The sequence below is a fragment of the Artemia franciscana genome, unplaced genomic scaffold, assembly GCF_032884065.1.
Source record: "Artemia franciscana unplaced genomic scaffold, ASM3288406v1 Scaffold_2082, whole genome shotgun sequence".
NCBI classification, from domain to species: Eukaryota; Metazoa; Arthropoda; class Branchiopoda; order Anostraca; family Artemiidae; genus Artemia; species Artemia franciscana.
Window position 1 is genome coordinate 1 of NW_027063100.1, and position 23,798 is coordinate 23,798.

The window sequence follows — 23,798 nt, forward strand, 5'->3', positions numbered from 1 at the left end:
GGTAAAGGTAGTAGAGTAGGAACCACAGAGAAGGAAACATGTTAAGAAAACAATTCTTACTGGATTATATGCAAAATAATTGTAGTTATTATATTTTGAATTCATCCCCACAATACTTAACCCCGCTAAAGTGCAAATGTATAGCCCAAATTTTGTATTTCCCATGGATTCTGCCAATGCGTCTCTTGTTCTAACTCGTGTACCCATAAATTGAAATGACTCTGATGAAAGAAGAACAGGAAAAACAACAGTGATAAGTATATTTCCTGCAGAAGACCAACTGCAAAATATTTGCCTTGAGTTTAGAAAAGAACATAAACTAGACTGGTATCCATTTTTTCTCTTTTTTCCCATTTATTCCTTTACTGCTGAGGTTCTTGAAAGTGCACAAACTACCAGAATAGGACTCAAGGAAGACTGTTGATGAGGGAAGAACAATGCTTGCAAGGGACTTTCCACAAAGTAAGATGACTGAGTTTTGGCTCCTAGCAGCTGACACCAACTACTGGTGCTTCTTTGTTTTTCTCTTAAAATGTGAAGACAGACAAGAGAACTAGTCTGGAAACTTTCACTCTCAGATCTATACTACAGGCTAAACTGGGCTTGGAAGAGAGTGAAGCTGGAAGTTGGGTCGTTGTTTCCTGACAAGTCTTCTTAAAAAAAGAAAAAAAAAATCAAAGAAACCAGAGTATCAGCTGGTGAATGTGAGGATATCTTCTTTTTACTTTCTGCATTCATTTTTTATGAGTACCCAATGTCCTCGTTTTTTCTTTAGCCAAAGGGAAAATATCCTATTTTTTTACAGTTACGACATGATAGTTCCAAGATTATCGGCCAACAACGAATTTTTCATTTTCTGGTGTGGAAGCAATTAAGACAGCTTTAAAAAGATTCTTAACCAGCCCCTATCCTCCCCCATAAAAAATCCCATGAGAGTTTCAACTTGATCAGCGAGCCGTGAGACAAAACAGAATAGACTTACAAGGAAAGTTCGGAACTCTATCCCAGGCTGTATACAGGGGGGCATGGTTTACCCCCCCCCCCACCCCAAAGCTTTGTCCAACTCGTAAAAAAAGTAACATAAATGCAAACAAACAGATTTTTGATGTGTTTTGTAGAAGTTCCCCCACCCCAAACAAACATCCTGGATACGCCCTTGTTCTACTATCATAAAGGAGACTTTCATAAAATAGTATGAAAATTATATAAGGTTCGTAATCCATTAAAAATAAATAGTGGAGAATTAGCTATTGCAAAAAGAAAGAAACAAATCGGTAATACTTAAGACCAGGGGACCATTTAAAGGGAACCCTAGAATTTCAAGAACTACTTTAAAACAATCATACATACTTGCTTATCTCACTTTTAAAGGCGCATTGTGTCACTTCACCCACAGCCCCCACTGGAGAAGTATACAGCCCACTTTATTATATTGTCATTATATTTTACAGTAGCGAACGGCAAACACTAACATTTTACATCTCCCAACGCTAAGCGGCGAAGGAAAAAATAGCGCTAATATTGAGCTTAATGACAATATATATGGTAGGCTGTATATTTATTTATTTATTATTACGAATAGCGGTAAGCATCAATGGTTGTCGCAAATCCATGGTTATCCATGATTGGAGAATGTCAGCTATTCGTTCTTCCATAGACTTAAACCTAATCCTCGAAGGGATTTTGAAATCGCTGTGCTGCAACAATCGAATATACTGTTAAAGCGCTGAAAACCGTACCTCCATGTGTACAATAAGGGGAAATTCCCAGGAAAGTATTGAAACCCTAACCTCAGCTTATTTTACAACATAACCAGTACTAGTACTCAAGAAGGAGGAGCTTGGCTCCTGACCAGAGACTAAGTCACTTTAATGATTCATGGACTTTGTACTTACCTTAATTGTTGGTTTGTTTTTGAGGTAGCTTAACCAGACCTCCCTGGAGCTCTTTGTCTTGGATTTGAATTTCAGTGTGTGATGCACTTTCTTGAGGACGTCTGTACACTTTTGTTTTCCCTTTACTATCCCCAGCAAGAGTTTATCAGCTTTTTTTAAGTATTTCAATATCGTATCAGAAACCGAGCCTGAAACAGAAAACTAGGAATTAAAACAACAGCGAATCAATTTCAAGTGTGTCTTTTTTCATGTCTGCTAATATGAATGTCTACCTTTCCGTTTTCTACACGTTCGCCTTCATCTGTCCACGGGAGGGCCCAAAAAATTATTAAGAGATGAAAGTTTTTTTTAGGCAAGCTTCTTCTAAATCATTGGTCTGTTTATATCCCATCCTGTGCATATTTTGCTTTTTGTTTAGTCCACGGGCAACTGCTTGTTGTTTTCAAGAGTCCACTTAATTTTTGTTTCTATTATATAGAAAAAATTTGTAGAAAATTATTTAGACTATTTTTGTTTCTATTATATTTAAAAAATATATAAATGATTTGTGTTTATTATGTTTGTTTTACAGTGGGGATTTATTTTGTTGTTTATGTTTGTTTTGTTGTTGTATGTGTTTATTCATTTTTTCTTTAGTTTGTATCTATATTCGAGATTAACGTTTGAATACAATTTACGACGCTTCTTAACTACTAAAGACCTTGCCTTGGTAGTATACAATTGTATATTTTATTATTGTTTCCATATTTATTATATTTATTATTATTAATATTAGTTAATTTTATAAATATATTTTATAAATATCATAATTTTATTAATAGTATAATTAATATTTTATTAATATTATTAGTTTTATAAATATTATTATAAATATATACAAATATTATTAAGTATTATAAATATTTATTATAATTTACGACGCTTCTTGACTACTGAGGACGTTGCATCGATATTATACGATTGTATATTTTATTACTATTTCCATATGTATTATATTTATAGCATATATGTATTACTGTAACATTGGGGCTGCCGTCTCTATAGGTATTTTGAGTAGCGCTTTTTTTGTTTGTTCGTTTTTTTTTGTTTTTTTTTTTTTTCAATGCTCCTTCCTTTATTTTGTATATCAAGAACTTTCCATAGATAATTATAATAGTATTAACTGCTACTAAACGCCTACTCTGTTAGATCCTTTTACAAAAAAGATTTCCCATTACTTAGGTCTATGAATATATAAATAATATATTTATAAAAAAAAATAATATAACAAAACGTCCTAATTTGTCGTCAATTGTCCTTCGAAATGGTACTGGTTTAACAATTCCCTCTGCGCGATGCCTTCGGTCCGATTTTTGTCCGGTAATTGCTGCCAGCAGTGGAATGTGCAAAATACTAGGCCATGACTTTTTCCTAGGATTTTGGCGTAGGAAGTATAAATTCTCTCTTCGTGGATCCATCTTAGTGTAATATCCAACATATATTAATGAACGCTTTATCACACGTGTGTGAGGGGGCAAGGGGTCAGAAGGCTAAGGGATGGCCAAAACACAGAACTGAGTCCATATTCGTGATCTAATGACGTATTTTTAAACAGCGGACAACTTGCACACCTTACAGACTTTGCCCCAAAGGCTCCAGGGAGAACTGTTATCCTAAGAGGTGTAGTTATTGGAGCTTTTAAGTATTTTGAAAAAAGGGATCTCATAAATTTTGGTCTGAGGTCCCTAGGGGAAGGGCATCTAAAAGGGGAGGGGGGGGGGGCATGTTGGCCCCCTATCGCTTTTGATTTCTAAATAGGGCAGTAAATGTTTCACTGGGACTTATATATACATAAATATATAAATAATATATTTATGTAAAAAATAATATAATAAAATGTTTCTATTTTTTTGTCAGTTGCCCTTCGAAATGCTACTGATTTAAGAATTCCCTCTACGCGAAGCGTTCGGTCCGACTTAAGTCCGGTAATCGCTGCCAGCAGTGGCACGAGACAGTCACTCGTATGGAAAAATTAAGTTTAATAGAGAATTGTAAGCTTTTTATTCATTATTATTATTGTTGATATATTTTTGGCGTGTTTTGATTATCATAATTAGGTTTGGATGAGGTTGTTGGTTGAGGGTTAGCCTGTAATGGTCAGATTCACGTTATTTTGAAGACGCCAGTGTCGCGGTTTGGTTTCTCGAGTCATCCTAAAGTTATTAGTGAAATATAGGCTACGGATTCTTTTACGATTCATTTTTCTCCGTTTCTCCCTGTTTGTCTGACCATGGAGCATTTCGAGGAGGGAGGGGGGTAAGTGCTTATTGTGATAATTTATTGTTCAATAAATGAACTCTGAATATAAAATGTGAATCCTTAAAAGTCCTCAATCTTTCGCTGGAGCCCCAGATTCATTAGGGTCCACCTTTCCCTTCGACAAACCACAAGATAGCTCATAGCTTATAAGGAAAAGGGCTACAGAGAAATGTAGCCTAATACTTGACATTTACAACGAATATCAACCCTTAGGAGTTCTCAGTAAACAGTAAAAACATAGCAAACTCAGTAAAAGTATAACAAGTAAAAAAGCTACACAGGACTTTGCTCCAGTATTCGATGTGTTACAAAAATATCAATAATGAGCAGTTCCCAATTTTTTCGTGGGACTTCCAGATTCATTCAAGTAAAGCGTTTCTCTTGACAAAACACGAGATAGTTTGAAGCTCAAAAAATAAATCAAACAGTTCGTGGTAACGAACTGTAGTAAGGAGCGACCCGGCTCAATAGTAAACGAAACTCAAAAAATCTGAATTTTGATGCTAAAAGATACATCAAAGAATCGGATTTTTATGCTGATTTTCAATATACAAGTTTCATCAAATTTGGTCTTTGTCATCAAAAGTTACGAGCCTGAGAAAATTTGCCTCATTTTGGAAAAAAGGGAGAAACACCCCCTAAAAGTCACAGAATCTTAACAAAAATCACACTATCGCATTCAGCGTATCAGAGAATCCTCTAACAAAAATTTCAAGCTCTTATCTACAAAATGTGGAATTTCGTATTTTTTGCCAGAAGAGAGATCACGGGTGCGTGTTTATTTGATTTTTTTTTCCCAGGGGTCATCGTATTGACCAAGTGGTCCTAGAATGACGCAAGAGGGCTCATTCTAACGGAAATGAAAAGTTCTAGTGCCCTTTTTAAGTGAACAAAAAATTGGAGGGCACCTAGGCCCCCTCCCACCCTCATCTTTTCCCAAAGTCAACGGATCAAAATTTTGAGACAGCCATCTTGTTCCGTATAGTCGAAAACCAAAAGAACTATGTCTTTGGGGATGACTTATTCCCCCACAGTCCCTGGGGGAGGGGCTGCAAGTTAAAAACTTTGACCAGTGTTTACATACAGTAATAAAAACGTTCGTTCAAAAAATTAAAAGTTTTAGTTGCTTTTTTAAGTAACCAAAAAATTGGAGGGCAACAGGGCTCCTTCCCCACCCCTTATTTCTCAAAATCGTCTGATCAAAACTAAGAGAAAGCCATTTAGCCAAAAAAAAATAATTAATATACAAATTTCATTTTAATAATTTATGTGCGGAGAGCCAAAATCAAACATGCATTAATTTAAAAATGTTCAGAAATTAAATATAAAAAAAAATAATTTTTTAAACTGAAAGTAAGGAGCGACATTAAAACTTAAAACGAACAGAAATTATATGAAATGGGTTGTCCCCTCCGCAATCCCTCGCTCTTTACGCTAAAGTTTGACTCTTTGCCACAGTTATAATTTTTAAAACACTTAAAAACTTTAGCGTATAGAGCGAGGGATTGCGGAGGGGACAACCTATTTCATATGCGGAGTAATTTCTGTTCGTTTAAGTTTTAATGTCGGTCCTTACTTTCAGTTTAAAAAAACTAGTTTTTTTATATTTAATTTGCCAGATAAAGATCACAGGTGCGTATTTTTTTTCCCATGGGTCATCGTATCGACCAAGAGGTCCTAGAATGTCGCAAGAGGGTTCATTCTAACCGAAATGAAATGTTCTAGTGCCCTTTTTAATGGACCAAAAAAATTAGAGGGCACCTCGGCCCCCTCCCATGCTCATTTTTTCCCTAAGTCAACGGATCAAAATTTTGAGATAGCCATTTTGTTCCGCATAGTCGAAAACCATAAGACATTGTCGTTTGGGGATGACTTACTCCCCCAAAGTCCTGTATGTAGGAGAAGCTTTCCTTGAAGGAATATGTCATGGGGGAAGAGAAATTAAATGAAAAGGGCGCAGGATTTTCTGGTATTACTATAAAAAAAATGAAAAAATAAACATGACAGTTTTTTCAATTGAAAGTAAGGAGTAGCATTAAAACTTAAAACGAATAGAGATTATTAAGCATAAGAGGGGTTCTAAAAATACTTTAGCATAAAGAGCGAGGTATTTAGGAGATAAATACCCCGCTCTTTATGCTAAAGTATTTTTAGTAATTTCAACTATTTATTCTATGGCCTTTCTGATTCAGGGGTCATTCTTAAAGAACTGGGACAAAACTTAAGATTTAGTGTAAAGAGCGAGGTATTAACGAGGGGACAAACCCCCTCATATACATAATAAAAATATACTGTTACTGCTACTACAAATAACTCACTGCAGCACCAAGCCGCCCGAGGCCAACACAGCTACGCACGCTCCTCCTCCAACCTAATCTATTTAAAGCCTCACTCTTTCCACCCTCCCAGATAGTTCCCATTCCCTTTAAATGTCTGTTTATGACATCCTTCCCATCCTCAAATCAGGATTTGACGAAAAAAAAAGGTTACAAAATTTCAAAAGTAGAAAAGGAAACCAAACAAGGAAAGAAAAGCAGTTGCGTCCTTAGGTGATGCTGCAACAAACATAAGGGCAAATCCTTAAACGATTGTCGAGATCAAGGGAAAGCAACCAAATACCAACCAACTTCGAACTCTTAGCCTTTTTGGATACTCAGGATCAAACATACCCCCACCTTACCAGTAACAGAACTTATATATAAACCGCGGACAACTTGCACACCTTACAGACCTTGCCCCATAGGCTCCAGTGGGATTTGTTATCCTAAGAGGTGATTGTATTGTATCAGATTAACGACGCTTCTCGCCTACTAAGGTCCCTGTGTCGGCCCTGCAGGGCATTGCCGCAGCATGATTCGATCTCTGGGTCCCGTATTATCAAGCTAAGGTGAAACCCACTGCGCCACCACAGGAATAAGAGGTGTAGTTACTGGAGCTTTCAACTATTTTTAATAAAAGGGATCTCGTAAATTTTGATCTAAGGTCTCTAGGGGGAGGGAATCTAAAAGAGTATAGAAGGGGGGCTTGTTGCCCTCCCATTACTTTTCCCATTACAAGAATGACATATCGCTCTTTACTTAGGCAGCACAACCTGCCTATGATTGAAAAAAGTTAAATTGTATTCTAGTCGTTGGGATGCACAAAAAATTTATTTTTATTAAAATAAAAGAGAGCGCAGTTGGCGGCAAGTATAAACAAATTGAATCCTAATTTTTTTTATTTTTCCCATACCTCCATTAACGTTCTTTTAAAATAAAAGTATGTAGACCGACTTCAATTAATTTTAATGTTGTTAGAATTAACTGTACAATACGGAGATGAAGGGGTCTTCTCAAACGTAAGGCTTCGCATAAAGGGCCAGGAGCGAATAAATAATTTAGTATTAATAAGCATAGAATGCGAAGAATTAGAAGCACTCAATTGGGACGAGATAATTAACGATTTCGCAGAGGCTAAAGTAAGAAAAGTCAGATTTAAATAAATGGAAAATTGTGTTAATAAGTGAAAAATGTGTTAATAAATGAAAAATTTGTTAATGAATTAAATCATTTTTAATATTTGACCAAAAAAATTTTGGAAGACAGGGGGGGGGGGGCTAATCAAGATTTTGCCCCGGGCGCAAGAGAGGCCAGAGCCGCCATAGCGTGCGTCCCACATGGGTGTAAGGGGGTAAACGTGCAGGGTCCAGAAAAAAAAAATCTGTTTTCAAAACGGGCAGAATATTTAAATGACCACTTTATCTGTCATTCCTAAAATCCTTGAATCACATTATCCATGTTTTTTTTTCCTTTCAGTGATGCCCTCTGAAAGCTTGAGCTATGAAGCAAACCTTATAATTTACTTTAAACTCTGCTTCAACTTCCCTGTTGGGAAAAGATTGAAAACCGTCTACACCTTACACGAGCTTCTATAACAAGGTTCAAAATTTGGAGTGATGCCACCAAATTGGAATTTATTAAACTACCGAGGACATCAAAATAAAAACATTTTTGTCTCCTGGCTCTGTCTTCAGTGCATTCATACCTGAAAACCGGGAGAAAATTCAAATTTAATACATGGGGAGGGGGAAGGGACTAAATTTATTTGTCTCCCATCAAGTAAGAAGGGCGTTTTGCACAATAAAGATCTATGGAACTCATAATTTATGCATGGAGATAAACCAAAAGACACTATGCTAGGTTGTCAAGATGGTGTATATGCAATATCTTGGGAACAGTTTGCGGTATTAAGTTGAAACTTTCATGGAATGTTAGAGGGGGGGGGGTGGAAATTGGAGGTTGAAGAATTATGACTTGAGAAAAAGAATAGAGCTAAATTAAAAGGCACTAGGCACAGGTAAAGTATTAGTCATCATTTTAGACCCATTTTTTATAGACATTCCCGATTATTCCTTTTGTTCCTGTAAGACAAAAAATTGTTTTTCACTTTTTCTGAACGAAAGCAAAAAACAATAAAGCGAACAGTATTAACAAACAACGGTATTGAAATTTAAATTCTATTTTTCTTTCTTTAATTCTTATGTCAGAGCCGATTCACGTGCAGCTTACAAAGTAAAGAGTGAAGTGTCTCTCAATCATTATTTGCTTTCCAGCCACTCTAAGAGGGCTGTAGCCTATGTATGCATTAGGAGAGGTCCATCGTAGGAACTTGGGGGGGGGGACTTGTTTGATTGGAAATTGAAAGTTCTAGTAACATTTTCAAAGACTGAAAGTGAACTAGAGACAACCATCTCCCCCTATTGTTTTATTGCCTCTCCCCCGGGTGTCTCCATAACCCCAATGGTAGGCTATAGGGTCATAATTTCCAGATAGTCACTTTCTTTCCGAACAGTTTAGACATCCAACAGGTATGCCTCCGTGGCTGATCTTCACCCATGTAGGTTTCGCAGTAGACAAGACCTATTTGTTTGTCATTATCTCTGTCTAATTGGCTTAAAAATTTCAGAGATCGTTTTGGGCCAACGGAAGCTCAAGTTCTTATCGGGAAGCGGAGCATAAGAGGGTTCAACACCCCTTCTGTCTCTAATCAGTTTGAAACTTGAACTCGTAAGTTCTTGGATCAATCAAACCTAAATGTCAAGAAAAAAATTATGTGGCCATGAGTTCCCCGAGATTGAGCCCCGGGAAAAGGCCAAACTGTGTTTTTTTCGAGCAGCGTCATTTTATGTGAAATACAAAAACCAGGCTTTTTTCACATAACCAACTGAAAGTAAAGAGTGATATTAAAACTTAAAACAAACAGGAATTATTGCGTATATGAGGGGGTTCGTTCCCTCGTCAATACATCGCTCTGTAGGCTAAAGTTCGAATTTTGTTCCAATTCTTTAAGAATCACCCCTGAACTACGAAGGCCGTTTAATGAGAATAAATAGTTCTTATTAAAGTAGCGTAAAGAGCGATATATTAACCAGGGGGCGAACTCCACCCCCCATATATGCAATAGTTTGTGGTCATTTAAAGTTTTAGTGTTGCTCCTTACTTTCAGTTGAAAAACTCATTTTTTTATTTAGTTTCTGATCGTTTCTTTAAAATGTTGTGGAATTTGGCGCCCCCTTCATGAAAAATTCCCTTCCCCCATGAAATACTCCTCCATGGAAAGATCCTACTATGTAACCATCTCTTCCCGACCCATCCTCCCCCAACGGAAAAATCCCACCAGAAAACGTCTATATGCTTCCCAATAATCAATACTATATGTAAGCAATGGGCGAAGCTCACAAGTTGCAGGCCTTCCCAAGGGGACTGTGGGGGATTAAGTCATATTCAAAGACGTAGTTATGAGATTTTTTGACTATGTGAATAATATGGTTATCTCAACATTTTGATCAGGTGACTTTGGGAAAAAATTAGCGTGGGAGGGGGCTTAGCTGCTCTCCAATTTTTTGGTAACTTAAAAAGGGTGCTAAAACTTTTAATATCCGTTCGAATGAGCCCTCTCGCTATATTCTGGGACCACTGGGCTGATACGATCACCCTGGGAAGGGAAAAAAAAACAAAAAAAAAACAAATTCATGATCTTTGTTCTGGCAAAAAAATACAAAATTCCACATTTTTGCAGATGGGAGCTTGAAACCTCTACAGTAGGGTTCTCAGATATGCTAAATCTAACGGCGTGATTTTCATTAAGATTTTATGAATTCTAGGAGGCGTTTTCCCCCTTTTTTCGAAAATAAGCCAAGTATTCTCAAACTAGTAACTTTTGATGCGTAAAACTGAACTTGATGCCCAATATATTCAAAATCAGCATTAAAATCCAATTCTTTTGATGTATCTATTGGTATGAAAATTTCGTTTTTTGGAGGTCACTCCTTACTTACAGTTGGTTACCATCGGCTGATTGATAGTTTAAGCCAAAGAAACCAAATTCGCAAGAAAAAATAAAGATGATATTTTCGTCCAGTCAAAAAAACTTTTCGCGAGTAGCTTGAAACTTGTATCTATAAGATCCTGGGCCAAGGGCATCCCAATGCAAAAAAAAAAATGTTGCTAGTTCGCTCAGAATGGGACCTTAAGGGCCAAAAATTCTTTTTTCAAATGGAATTCATAGCCGAAAAGTCCATCGGTTAAGCCAACCTTAATGAATAAAAAGATTTAGGCTGGGCCAATTTGACCAATCAATTTTTTTCGATAGACTTCAGACATCAAAGAGATAAAACTCAATGAAAAGAAATCCCATTTATTGAGCATCGTAACTTAATAGAAAAAAAAACTTAAAATTAAGCAAGCCTCCTGAAACTTTTGTTTTGGCTCTGGCTGAACATACATTCTTTCCTCCTGAACATTTTATACAATTTGGATGAGGCCACATCTATTTCTAATGATAGAGGTTTTTCTCAATGGGCGAGGGAGGCTATAGAAATTAAAAAAAACATATATTTGCTAATCTTTCAATAAATAGAGACACAAGGAATTTAAATATTGACCCGATTTATGATTGTCTTTTGAAAAACGAACCAATAATCAATAAGGGAATTAAATTTTACACAATCACCAGGGGACAAGATTACCTACTAGACCAAAAAGCGTTGCTTCAATATTAGCTTACAAGAGGATTATTTTGCAACAGAATAGTTAACTAAGTTTCAATTTTTATAATTATTCCTCAGTTGCTTTGATGTTTTCATTGAAGAAACTCTAATAACTTCTTTTCCCTACGTGGGTCAGTAGCGACAATTGTATTTGTTATTATTGGTTGTGGTTTTATTTGTTTTTAGTTTAGTGTTTTTTATCTTGTGCGGAGGACGCCTAGTTTACATACAGGCAAAATATCCACGTTGTTTTAGCCTTTCATCTCTTTTCACAGACCGCAACCTCTGATATTTCTTGTTTTTTTTTTCACTGTGTTTTATCTCTCTTTGTTGTCATGGCTGACCAGTTCGGCTTAAGAACTGTCAATCTAATTGGCTTGCAACTTGCTTGACTTCAAGGGTGGGCAAAACAGACACATGGTTGCCCTGATCAGGAAGTTGCCCTGACTCAAGTCATGGTTGCCCTTGAGTCAGGAAACGGACTTCAGATTGATCAAACATTTTGAAAAAGGGATATATCGATTCGTGACGTCATATGGGTTGTGCTAAATTTGGATCTCTTTGAAAACAACAACCGTGGTTCACCATATAACCACATTTAGAAGACAGTCACGGACATATTTAGATTGGTTTAAAAACAACAAATACAGTGTATTGTCGTATAAACAGGGATGCTAATTCACAATAATGTTGGAGTGATAAGATTTGTTTTTTCAACTGTTGTCTTAATGAAGATGCGAAATAATGTCAAGATTTAAGAAGAGCATGGCAAAAAAAAATCTAGGGAAAGCAGTTGTCCTTCCCCTGGTGTCCCTGCATTAAGACTCCCTTCAGAGCCATTCAGAAGATAGACATGGACAGGATAATACAACAGTTTACCTGTCTTGTACATGTGTTTGATTGCTATATTTCGATCTGTTTTAAAAACAGCAATTATAGTTCATCAGATAGCCTCGTACCAGATGAGTCACAGAAATAACACAATATAAAATTTCAGGAGGTGGTCAAACCAGTTAGCCCCCCCCTCCCCTAGACGCAGCCCCGTACTCAATTCCTGCTTTGCATGCAGCTTTTTAAGAACTAGAGCTATAAAATTGGAGACAAAAAAGACATAGTAAAATAGTAACTCACCCTTAGAAGTTGTTAGTAGCTTCTTCGCCCGTTTTGGAACACCTCCCAAAATGTTGCGATTTGAACCGCGTCTCTTTGACCTATTATTTTCACAGATTGGTAGGTAGGGAGAATCATTTATAAACACTCTACGTTCACAGTTTTCATAATTTGGCAGGGATGAATTTGAGGTAAAAGGCAGGGATTGTTTTCTTTCGTCAAAGGGATAGCTTCCATATCGAATTTCAGGGTAATTGATAGTATCAGATTGTCTTTGATCAATGTATTGTTCTCTAAAATTTGGATTTCTGACTTCTTCGTCGAAGTTGTTTGTCGAGGGTAAGTGATAAACTTGATCATAAAATGAATTAAAATTTTTCATTTCTTGATGATTATTCTCCTTTACAAGTGAATTTTGACTGTAAAACATGGATCTAGGTCCTGAGTCAGAGTTGTAGATAGGTCCTCGTTCATAAAAATGTTGATTTAAGTCAGGGTTTGAAGTCCTAAGAATGTTAGTTGACAAATAAAAGTTATCAGCCTGATGAACAGTTTGCGTTTCTTGACTATTGAACTCAGTCATAAAGGTACGTTGACTCTGAAACGTGGATCTAGAGGTAAAGTCAAAATTTGAGCAGGTGGGATGTTGGTCGTAAGAACTTATATCGAAATTGGGAATCGAACGGCTAAGCATTTCAGTCGGTGAATAATAGTTTTCGAAATGATACGGATTAAATTTCCAGTTCCAGCCATCCCAGCTTTGTTGGCTATGCAACTGGTTCATTGCGTTGGGCATCTGTTGAGCGGGTGTGGGACGTCTATGTGGGGCGTATTTAAAACGCATCCCGTGGCGATAGTCATTCACGTCCCATAACGAACGTCTGAAATAGGGATCAAAGCTGTTTTGCCCACTTGGAGAGTAGAACATTCTAGATGTATCAGTGTATAGTAAGAAGAGGATCCTGGCAGATGCTGAACGGGGTACACGGTATCTGGAGAGTTCAATACCTAGAAAGAAAGGAGCGACGCTTAGTTTTTGGTGTTCATGAAAAATCAGACTCATAACTTATTGGAATTAATTGCCGACTAGCCGAGTGGCTGACACAATAGACCTGAAATCCTATGTCCGTAGGGCAGGGATTCGAATCCTTGTGTTGCTGACTATTTAATTTGGAATTGGGGTCAGCGGTGTGACACTGAAACTTCTGCCAGAGTCAACCCCGCTCCAAATGGGTACCTGAAGAAATTTGGGGGAGGACAGGGAAAGCCTCGGATGACTTGCACCCTACCGCACACTGCACTCCTGGCCGTAAGCTGAAAATCAGTAGATTGGTACCTGCAGCTACGAAGGCAATTGGTCAGCATGTAAAAATGTTATTTTTTTTATTAATAAAAATCACTTATTGAATGAGTGTATTTGTTATGCTATATTGAACGCCATTTGGATAGAAAAATTAATATTATGCGAGTAAGTTGAAAAGAGAAGAAATGGTCAAATCTATACAAGAAAGGCATTCTAACTGTACACAAATAAAATAAATAATAACAATAATGACAAAAATAGTAATAATATAATAAAAATAATATAATAATAAAATAATAAAAATAAAAATAATAAGTAAATAGCTGAAATAAAAAAACATTAAAGTTAGAAAAGTGCAACTACATAGCACCTTTTAAAACAGGTTCTAATAGGAAGATTTTTAATGTATCCTGATAACTAAATACACCAAGAATTTTCTATCTAGAAGAACAGATCGTAGCTTATTGAGTTCTGACGCACAATAAGCAAATAATTCATTTAATAGTTTTCAATAAGCACTATTGAACACAATTCAGAAATGTTAATTACTTACTAAACGCCGAAAAAAAATCATCGCAACATACTTATTGAACTCGGGGCTAGATGGCGTTTCTTACAATTTTCATAATCTTTCAGAAGAGCAAAAATAAAGTTTTCAAGCTTTTAATGAGAAGTTTCTTCGGTTAGCAGGATATTGTAGCGTTTTAGATGACTCACATAAAAAACAAGTTTTTTACAAACTGATAGAGCAACATTACGACCAGACGAACAAATATAGTTCTAAATATGAGAAGACTGCCAACCCTCAACCTCCCCCTCCTTACGGCTTAAGCCTTAACTTGCACTTTGCTGAGAACTTGGAATACAAAAAATAAAACCAATTTGAAAACAGTTTTCAGTGTTGCTAAAAAAAAATACAACAAATAGACCTGATTGAACACTTGACTTTTCAAAACGTGGTAGCAAAAAATAGGTTTCACGTATATTGCTTTTAGTGACATTTAAGAGGTCGTAGCCCCCTATAACTGGATTACTTTTTGTTTGTTTTGAGTTTGCTTTTTATTCTCATATAAGATAACCTGTTTTTAAAAGTTGGTTTTTTAGTGGTTTAGTATTTCTCACAAAAGAACTAATCAAGTTATTTTTTAAGTTTTGATTTCCTCTCCAAAAATTGTAGTTCCCCGTCAGTTTAGATTTGTCGCTCAGCCTTACTCAACCCGATTTTTAAAAGGTGAGGCTATTCTTTTGCTAAAATGTGATTAGTTTGCAAAATTGTATTTCACAAACTAACCAACTCTTTTTTCTCTTTGGTCGGAATTTCGCGACTAGCCAGAGCCATTCCTAGGATTGGTGGCACCCGGGGACAAATTAATCAAAGCACCCACCCTCACCCTCCTGATTCAAACATAAGAAAAACAAAGCGAATCAAGTTAAATAATTGAATCAAATTTGGCAATTCCCCAGCCATGGCGCCCCTAACCCACGGCACCCTGGACAACTGTCCTAGTTGCCCCCCCCCCCCCAAGGATCGTCTCTGACTCTAGCCTACTTATTGCTTTGCTTTTGTATGGGTTAAGGAAAAATAGGAAAGGTCCATTCACATTGAGATTTTACTAACATTGAAAATTAACTAGCGCTAATTCGAGCCAATCACAATTTCCTACAAATTTTTCAGTCAATTAGGGAATTTCTAAAAAAAATTGACTGGCTCAAATTAGCCCTGCCTAAATGTAAGAGTTATTATAATCTCCTCGTCATTAAAATCTCACTCTTGGAATTTAAAATCTAGCGTGACTCCGGGTTAATGGCGGAATTCTCCAGAATCTGGCCTACCTTCGTTTGCCTATCTCTATGGGCCAACCTTTAATCTTAAAGCTAGCTAATATAGTAGTACAATCTCCATCAGGATGTCATTTCCCCCCATTTCACCCCCATATTTTCAAAAGTACCCTTTTGGCCTTCTCATTGAAATTTTCATTGAAAATCGAAAATAAGCAACAGACCCCCCCCCCCCTTAGATTTTGAAATATACATTTTGCCCCCCATCCCCTAGATTTTCGTAAATTGACAACATTAATCTCAATACTAAAAGAAAACAAGTTATTCATTTACACGCTAAACTAATGAGCATTTTGTCAAGTAAACTACCTAGCCGAAAATATCTCTTAGCCTTAAGTTTAAAAACCTAAATTGCCCTCTCATGGGAAATCTTGGAAAGTAATATAAATCCTTTCGCATTCAGAATATAATTAGGGTTAATTTACATGTGTGTCCATTTGTCTTTCATGTCAAAAAATGAGGTTGTCACGATAAAGCAAAAATAGTGCGAGTTTATTTGTTTTAATAGCCCTTATGCGGTCGCTCCATTCGTTGCTGGGACTGCAGTTCTACCATGTTCTTCTTTAGTTAGTTGGCTTGGTCTGTGTTTCGGCCCAACACTTTCCACTACCTGTTCATCCCTACTGAATCAAGCCGTAAGAAACCTACGCGTCGCTTAAGGAAAAGTATCCCCAAACAAAAGCCGTTACAACCGCAACGGTTTGTGCATGATTTATAACGCTTATTGCGCCCCGGTGCTTTTGTTTTATCAGGCATGGCTCATCTGTTTCGTAAGAAAGATCGACATACTCTACGTACGGCTTATTTCAGATATTGAAAATTCCTCCTCCGGCTTCGTAGATGGCACCGAAACAAAAAATATTTGCTCGATTTGGTTTAATAGATGCGCCTTCCCGGATTTAGTCTCCCAGTGATGATTTATGTAAAAAGTACTATCAACTTTATGTAAAAAGACTATCAACTTTATTCACATTTATGACCCTCTGCAGACTTTTTTCAATATTGATACTGGTTAATTAGTCCATGTTGTCTTTTGTTATTTTGAAATTTTTTTCTTCGCTGTTTATCGTTTTTGTTTTTGTTTATTTATAATACTCCGTACTTTGTGTCTTTTATACTTTTACGGGTAATAGAGTTCATTCATTCATAGCGACTGGCGCCCAAGTTTTGCCGTAGAAGGTGTGAAGGCTTGTTTGGGGATAGTTCAAAACAGCTAATTGGTTTATACTAGATTCAGTTTGAGGCTCTGCAGCTAAAAAGTTTTGGCTAATAGAAACATTAAGCCCTACATTACTAACCATTTATTGCTTTTTGATGTAGGATTATGTCCCTTGTTGCATATTAAAAAAAAAAAAAAAAAAGTCGTTCCTTATTTTCGGGTAAAAAGACTAGTTTTTTTATTTAATTTTTTGCAAGAAGCCAGATAACGCATGCGTGTTTATTTTTTTTTTTCAGGGGTGATCATATCGACCCAGTCGTCCTAGAATGTCGCGAGAGGGCTCATTCTAACGGAAATTAAAAGTTCTAGTTCCCATTTTAAGTGACAAAAAAATTGGAGAGCACCTAGGCCCCCTCCCACACTCATTTTTTCCAGAAGGCAGATCACGGATGCGTGTTTATTTGTTTGTTTGTTGTTTTTTTTTTTTTTTCCAGGAATGATCGTATCGACCCAGTGTCCTAGAATGTTGCAAGAGGGCTCATTCTAACGGAAATGAAAAGTTCTAGTGCCCTTTTTAAGCGACCAAAAAAATTGGAGGGCACCTAGGCCCCCTCCCACGCTAATTATTTTCCCAAAGTCACCAGATCGGAATTTTGAGATAGCAATTGCGTTCAGCATAATCAAAAAACCTTATAACTATGTCTTTGGGGACGACTTAATCCCCCACAGTATCCAGGGGAGAGGCTGCAAGTTAAAAACTTTGACCATTGTTTACATATAGTAATGGTTATTGGGAAGTGTACAGGGGTTTTTAGGGGGACTCTTTCGCAGTGGGGGCGTCGAGGGGAAGGGGTTACGTGGGAGGATCTTTCCATGGAGGAATTAATCACGAGGGAAGACAATTTCCATGAAGGTTGCGCAGGATTTTCTAGCATTATTCAAACAAAAAAGATGAGAAAATAAATTAAAGACGTTGTTTCAACTGAAAGTAAGGAACAGCATTAAAACTTAAAAAGAACAGAAATTATTACGTATATAAGAGGGTTCGTCTCCTCCTCAACACCTCGCTTTTTACGCTAAAGTATTTTTAGTAATCTTAACTATTTATTCGACGGCCTTCGCGATTCAGGGGTCATTCTAAAAGAATTGGGACAAAATTCAAGTTTTAGTGTAAAGAACAAGGTATTGACGAGGGAGACGAACCCCCTCATTTACGTAATAAAAATATACAAATATAGAAGTTCGCTACGTAAGCTAATTTGTAAGTTAGGTATATTAATTACTAATAAAAACGTTCGTAAAAAAATAAAAGTTCTAGTTGCCTTTTTAAGTAACCAAAATTGAAGGACAACTAGGCCTCCTTCCCCGCCACTTTTTTTTATCAAGATCGTCCGATCAAAACCATGAGAAAACCATTTAGTCAAAAAAAAATTAATATGCAAATTTTGTTTTAATTATTCATGCGCGATGAGCCAAAATCAAAACATGCATTACTTCAAAAACGTTCAGAAATTGAATAAAAAAAAAACAAATTTTTTCAACTGATAGTAAGGAGCTATATAGAAACTTAAAACGAACAGATATTATTCCGCATATAAAAGGGATCGTCTTCTCCTCGACGTATTGCTCTTACTCTAAATTTTTTTATTGTTTTGAAAAGTAGAGTTGTAAGAAAGAGTTTAATTTTAGCGTAAAGAGCGAGGCGTCGAGGAGAGGACAATCCCTTTAATATACGGAATAATTTCTGTTCAAGTTTTAATGTAACTCCTTACTTTCAGTTAAAAAAAAACATGTTTTTTTTATTTAACCAAATTTTGAAGTGATGGGCTTTTCAGCGGTTGATATAATTACATTAGTTAAACCTTATTTCTCCCCAAGACCGTTCACAACAAATTTAATTTCACTAAAAACAAGAATTTAGCTATTGCCTCCTTTTCTAACTTTAAAAATCTAAAACCTACTGCGTCATTGGCGCTTCACTGAAAGCAAATTATATTACAAATATTCTCTTTTCCAGTTATTACAGCATTGAAATGAAAATACATATTACACTATTCAAATTTTACCTGTTCAATTTATTTAGCGTAAAAAGAATTCTACTTTTTCAATTAGAATTAAATCTTTAGCCTCCTAATTGTATATTAAACGCTAAATGCATTGTGGCAATACTTTGTGGCAATTAAATTTTTCTCCTTGTACTATAAAAATATTACAATGCCTATTGGCACAGAAATTTTAGTCCACTACGCCACTGCGCGTGTGGGCGGTTCTGACAGACAGCAAGCTGAACATAATCGATAAAATCAGGTTCCAATCCGGGTTTTTAGCCTGTTGATAAAAATATGTTATGTCTTAAACTGAAATCGAGATTATTCGATTATTTTGATCAAGACTTGACAATTTAACCAAGTAATTGCGTAATAACAGCAAGCATACACGGCATTATTGCTTCAACCCTATGGCCCGACTTTATACCTCCTAAAGGGATGTCATGTCTTAAAGGAACATGAAAACCAAAATCACTGTTTTTGGGAGGTTTTTTAGTAGGTTCCTCCCTTGTGTGCAGATCTGCTCTGCTGGATTAATTATAAAATAGCTAAGTGGTCAGAAGATAATCAAAAGGGAGCTCCCTAAAATGTCACAAATACCCAGATGTCTAATATCCTAAAGGTTTTACTATCTACGGCGAATAAAACAAAATTAAAATTGGTTTGGGAGTAAAACCTCATTTGTACAAAAGTCTTAGCTGGTTATTTAAAATCCTCCAGTTCTAATTTTTACTGAACTACAATAACCAAGATTCACCATTGAACTCCCCCCTTGGTTCCCCCTCCCTATTTGTAGTTTTCTAGATTATAGTACTAAGGACATCAAAATAAAAACATTTTTGTTTTTGTGAAAAATTTTGCTCCCTGACAAAAAGCAAAATAATGCAATATCTTGCTTTTTGAGGGTATAACCAGGGAGTCTACATCCATTGCCTATCAGAGCGAATGACTTTAAGTGCCAGATTAAACAATAGATCCAACTAGGACATCGACGAAGGGCTTCGGCGCCCAGTAAGATTATCTTTTCAAGTAAGAATGACATCTTTATTAATTCATAATTTAGGAATATGTTTTCGATTATGTGTAAACAAAGTGGGTACTTATTGTCCATTTTGCTTTAAGTAAACCATAAGAAATTCAAAAATAGTGGGAGAAGGTATATGCGCAAGGAAATACGACCTTTAGATCCGTGTTGTAATTTATCATGTTACACAATTAACTTGTAATTTTTTTTTTTTTTTTTTTTTTTTTTTGACATCTTGGATGGCAGTTGATCTACCTTCCGGTAAATGAGATTTCTCTAATCAAAAATCCCCTATAAAAATGTGTCCATTCTCAGAAAGGTTTTCAACGTTCCTCCCTCACAAAACCCAGCAGTTGCAAATGAGCACCCGCAAGGGCGACTTACAGAACATCACTCCTCCGTCAAAGCAATAAAATCACAACTAAAATGAGTCTTGATTAATGGTTTTCTGCTCTCTTGGGAGGTTGTCTAATTGAAAAAGACTCGGTGGCTAAAAACTGCAAAATTCAGTGGCATTAATTGGTCCAACATTTTGAAACACGACTGTTTTTTTTGTTTTGTTTTTTTTCACTGAAAAAGTTATTTAGTAGCCTACTTAATGGGTATTGGAGTCAAATTCAAGTTAAGCTTAGGTTAAAACTGAGAAAACTGGTTTCAACGCTGCAAAAAGAAGTGACGGATGATTCAATGCACTAGACTTCGACAGATTGCATTGGACTTTGTATAATTTAGGCTTTATATTTCCTCATTAGGGGGGGGGGGGGGTAGGTTAGATTAAGTTACGTTGGGTTAGGTTTCCATAATTTTGTTTCTAAAGTGTTTATTTCTAAATTTTATCGTCATCTATCGTTATATTTCGTTAGGATTAACCTAACTACGCTTCTTGGAGGTGTTTCCAATAACCGACAAATAGCCTACCAGTTTCGGTTTTGTTGCCCTGTCTCCTAAATTTTCGTGAATTGACGCAACCGCCAGGACTGAATGTTGAAGTAGTTTACCCCCTGAAAAACTGTTTTCTTTTCAGGCTCCAGTCTCAACTTATCAGTCTGTTTCCTTTTCTGATTTCAAAAATTAATATTAGTAGGGTCTCAAGGGTTGCTTCCAGTTTAGATACATCCCACCCCCTACCCTAATGCCTGGATAATTAGAATTTTGTTTTTGTTGTGTTTAATTTAGAAAGGGGATAAACTGAACTCCAACCCAACCTATGCCATATTTCTAACGCTTAGAAGATAAAAGAAGGCTGTTTTTTTTTTTAACTTCGCATAGGTAAAAAAAAATCTTCAATTTTCGGTCAATCAGCTTGTCTTTGACTCTGGGTTTTGAAAATAGAATTTTAGCTTCTGAGTAGAATTTTAAGCTATCTTACAGTAGACTAGACTAGCTTATTCTATTCGAAGGGGGAAGTAGCCCATCGGCAATCTATTATGCTTGCCCTTTTCTTAATTTAGAACTTAGAAGACTGCAGAGGCTACATAACTAGTCTCTCTAAATTATAACAAAACATTATACCTTAATTCTCAATTTTCAATCTTTTTTTCATTGGTTTTAGTTTTGAAGATATGGTTCCTGCTATTTCAGTACATTTTTAAGCCTTATCAAAGTTTCTTTTTTTTTAATTTAAGTAGCCTAATAGTTTTACAGATCTTTAAAACCTCGTCAATGTTCCTATTACCTAAACGTTTGTTTAGGGTCATGAAACTATTGTTAATAGATGCATTTTGACTTTTTGAACATCTTTTCTCTCTTGCAAAACTACCGTAAACTCACCGTTATGGAGTTATTATATATTTGCACATTAGGGAGGTGGGGGTTAAAGCATAGCATATATTAAATACAACAATGGCTGGTTTACGTATTTAATATATGCTATGCTTTACCCCCACCCCTCTAATGTGCAAATATATAGCCCAAATTTATTTCTAAACTATTACAGATTCACGATTTCAAATATCCGATCAACGTTTGCGGTAGTTTTGCAAGAGAGAAAAGATGTTCAAAAAGTCAAAATGCATGCATTAACAATAGTTTCACGACCCTAAACAATTGTTCGGGTAACAGGAACATTGACCTAAAACCTTATAGGCCAAAAGCTATGAGGCTCGAAACAAGTTTATTGTGCCTCATTTGAGCAGAAGATCTTTTGCAATCTGCAAGGTTTCACTTTTACAGCCTAACACAAATGGGGGATAAAGTTAAGTGCTCTCTGCGGTGAAATTATGACAGTTCATATAACTGACTTACCAATAAAGTGAACATACCACTCGATGCTTTTTTTTATGTTCTTTACGAATATAATTATTGATTCTATGGCAAATTCAAATTAAAAATGACGAATTTTCAATTAAAGTACGAGTTATCGCTCGTTTTCAATAAAATAATACTACGTTTTCTCAGCGACATCTTTTCTCGGTCGTTTGTGAAAAAATAATGCTGCATTTTTTTCAGTGCTAAAATTATTTATAATAAGGTTAGTTTAGGTTGGGTTAATAAGTGCTTAAATTTGAATTTGCGGTAGGAGCGATTATAATGTTCGTAAAGAACATAAAAAACGCATCGGGTGGTATGTTCACTTTATTGGTAAGTCAGTTATATGAACTGTCATAAATTTACCCTCTCTGGAGGTAGGAGGAGTGGGGGTAGGTGCTTCAAAATATCGGTAACATTCTAGTTTGTCTACTCTTGGTAAGGGATTAAGTTAGGAAAATGAAAATTTCAGAGATGGGTCTAAAGTATGTACTGGGAAGGTACTTTGAAGTAGGCTACCTACCTCCACTTTTTCTCCCTCTATATGGCGATGTGTTATAGAGGTGAAAACTTTGCAGAACGGATCATCTGCTTAAATGAAGTACGAGAAAACTATTTTCAGCTTCACAACTTAGCTCAATCCTAATTTATGAGGTTTTCAAAGAAAATACATTTCCTAAATTTTGAAATGAAAGTATTGATATGGCTTAAGTTCTACTCAATAACAGGAATTGCATTTTCAGGTCAAAAACCAGAAAAAGAAAATGCTTACTGAAAATTAAGGTAAAGAGTTGTTTTGTCAACATCCTCCTACCTATCAAATAGCCTGGACAAAATTCTAAGATTTAGAAATCAGAATGGGGTTAGCACAGAAACTTGACAATACCTTCTCAAAATTTGTTTTAGGCCCTAGATTCATTACTGAAAGTTTCATTTTCCTAACCTAAACCCTTTCCAAGATAGCAAAAACTAGCTAGACTGGAATTTCATCAAAATAGGCCTATCTTTCCATGAGATCATTAAGGTCATCAAGCTCCATTCTTGCGAGTTTCATTGACTTAACTACTTTCCAAGATAGCCAAAGATTAATCAGAAACCCTAGGTAAAATCAACCCTTAAAACAACATTTTTCAAAACTTACAATTTTAAACTCATGGCTAGCTAATCTTATTTCCTGGTTGTCCGATAGTACTACATGCCACGACGTTAACTAAATATGAACTAAATGAAAAGTGGTTTGTCACTGGTATAGATGCTGTGACAGATTCTCCCGCGAAATATCGACACTCGCGACAGGGTGACTCACAGCCTCGCGTAAATATTGTTTACCTTACATCCCTTGAATGTGAAATAGTCTGACTGAAAATTAACGATTATATGTCGGTTTATTTGGTACTTATCTTTTATACCCACCACACTGAAGAAGTCAAGTTAGGGTAATCCAAATGAAATATACCCCAGCATGATGAAAATAATAGGTACTTAAGTGCTATACAAGAAACACTCGACAAGTGAAGTTTGGTTAATGCTAATGAAATATACCTAAGTAAGATAAGAATATGATAGCTTAGAAACAAATTTGGGCTATATATTTGCTCATTAGTGGGGGGGGGATAAGACATAGCATACATTAAATACGTAACCTCAACAAACCTATTCTAACCCTAACCAATTTAACAACTAAATATTTAATTAAAATATAGCTATCCATGGTTAGGTACTATATTCTGTCTCTATACATATCTTTTGCAAGCTAACCGAATGAAAACCGGGTAATGTCTCGAGCGTTTCTTGTATAATACTTAAGTACCAAATATTATACTTTAGCAAAAAATTGTGGAAACTACA

General features: G+C 36.0%; 1 protein-coding gene across 1 annotated transcript; it reads right to left on the reverse strand.

Annotated features, from left to right (window-relative positions):
- Nucleotides 1-1,895: 1,895 nt before the first annotated feature.
- LOC136042808 (uncharacterized) lies at nt 1,896-23,161 on the reverse strand (the record flags this gene model as incomplete). The annotated part of the gene is made up of 3 exons (XM_065727748.1): nt 23,092-23,161; nt 12,352-13,338; nt 1,896-2,083 (listed from the first exon to the last, which is right to left on the reverse strand). Coding segments are annotated over exons 2-3 (1,095 nt in total), but the record flags the coding sequence as incomplete, so codon positions are not given.
- Between the last annotated feature and the right edge of the window lie 637 nt (nt 23,162-23,798).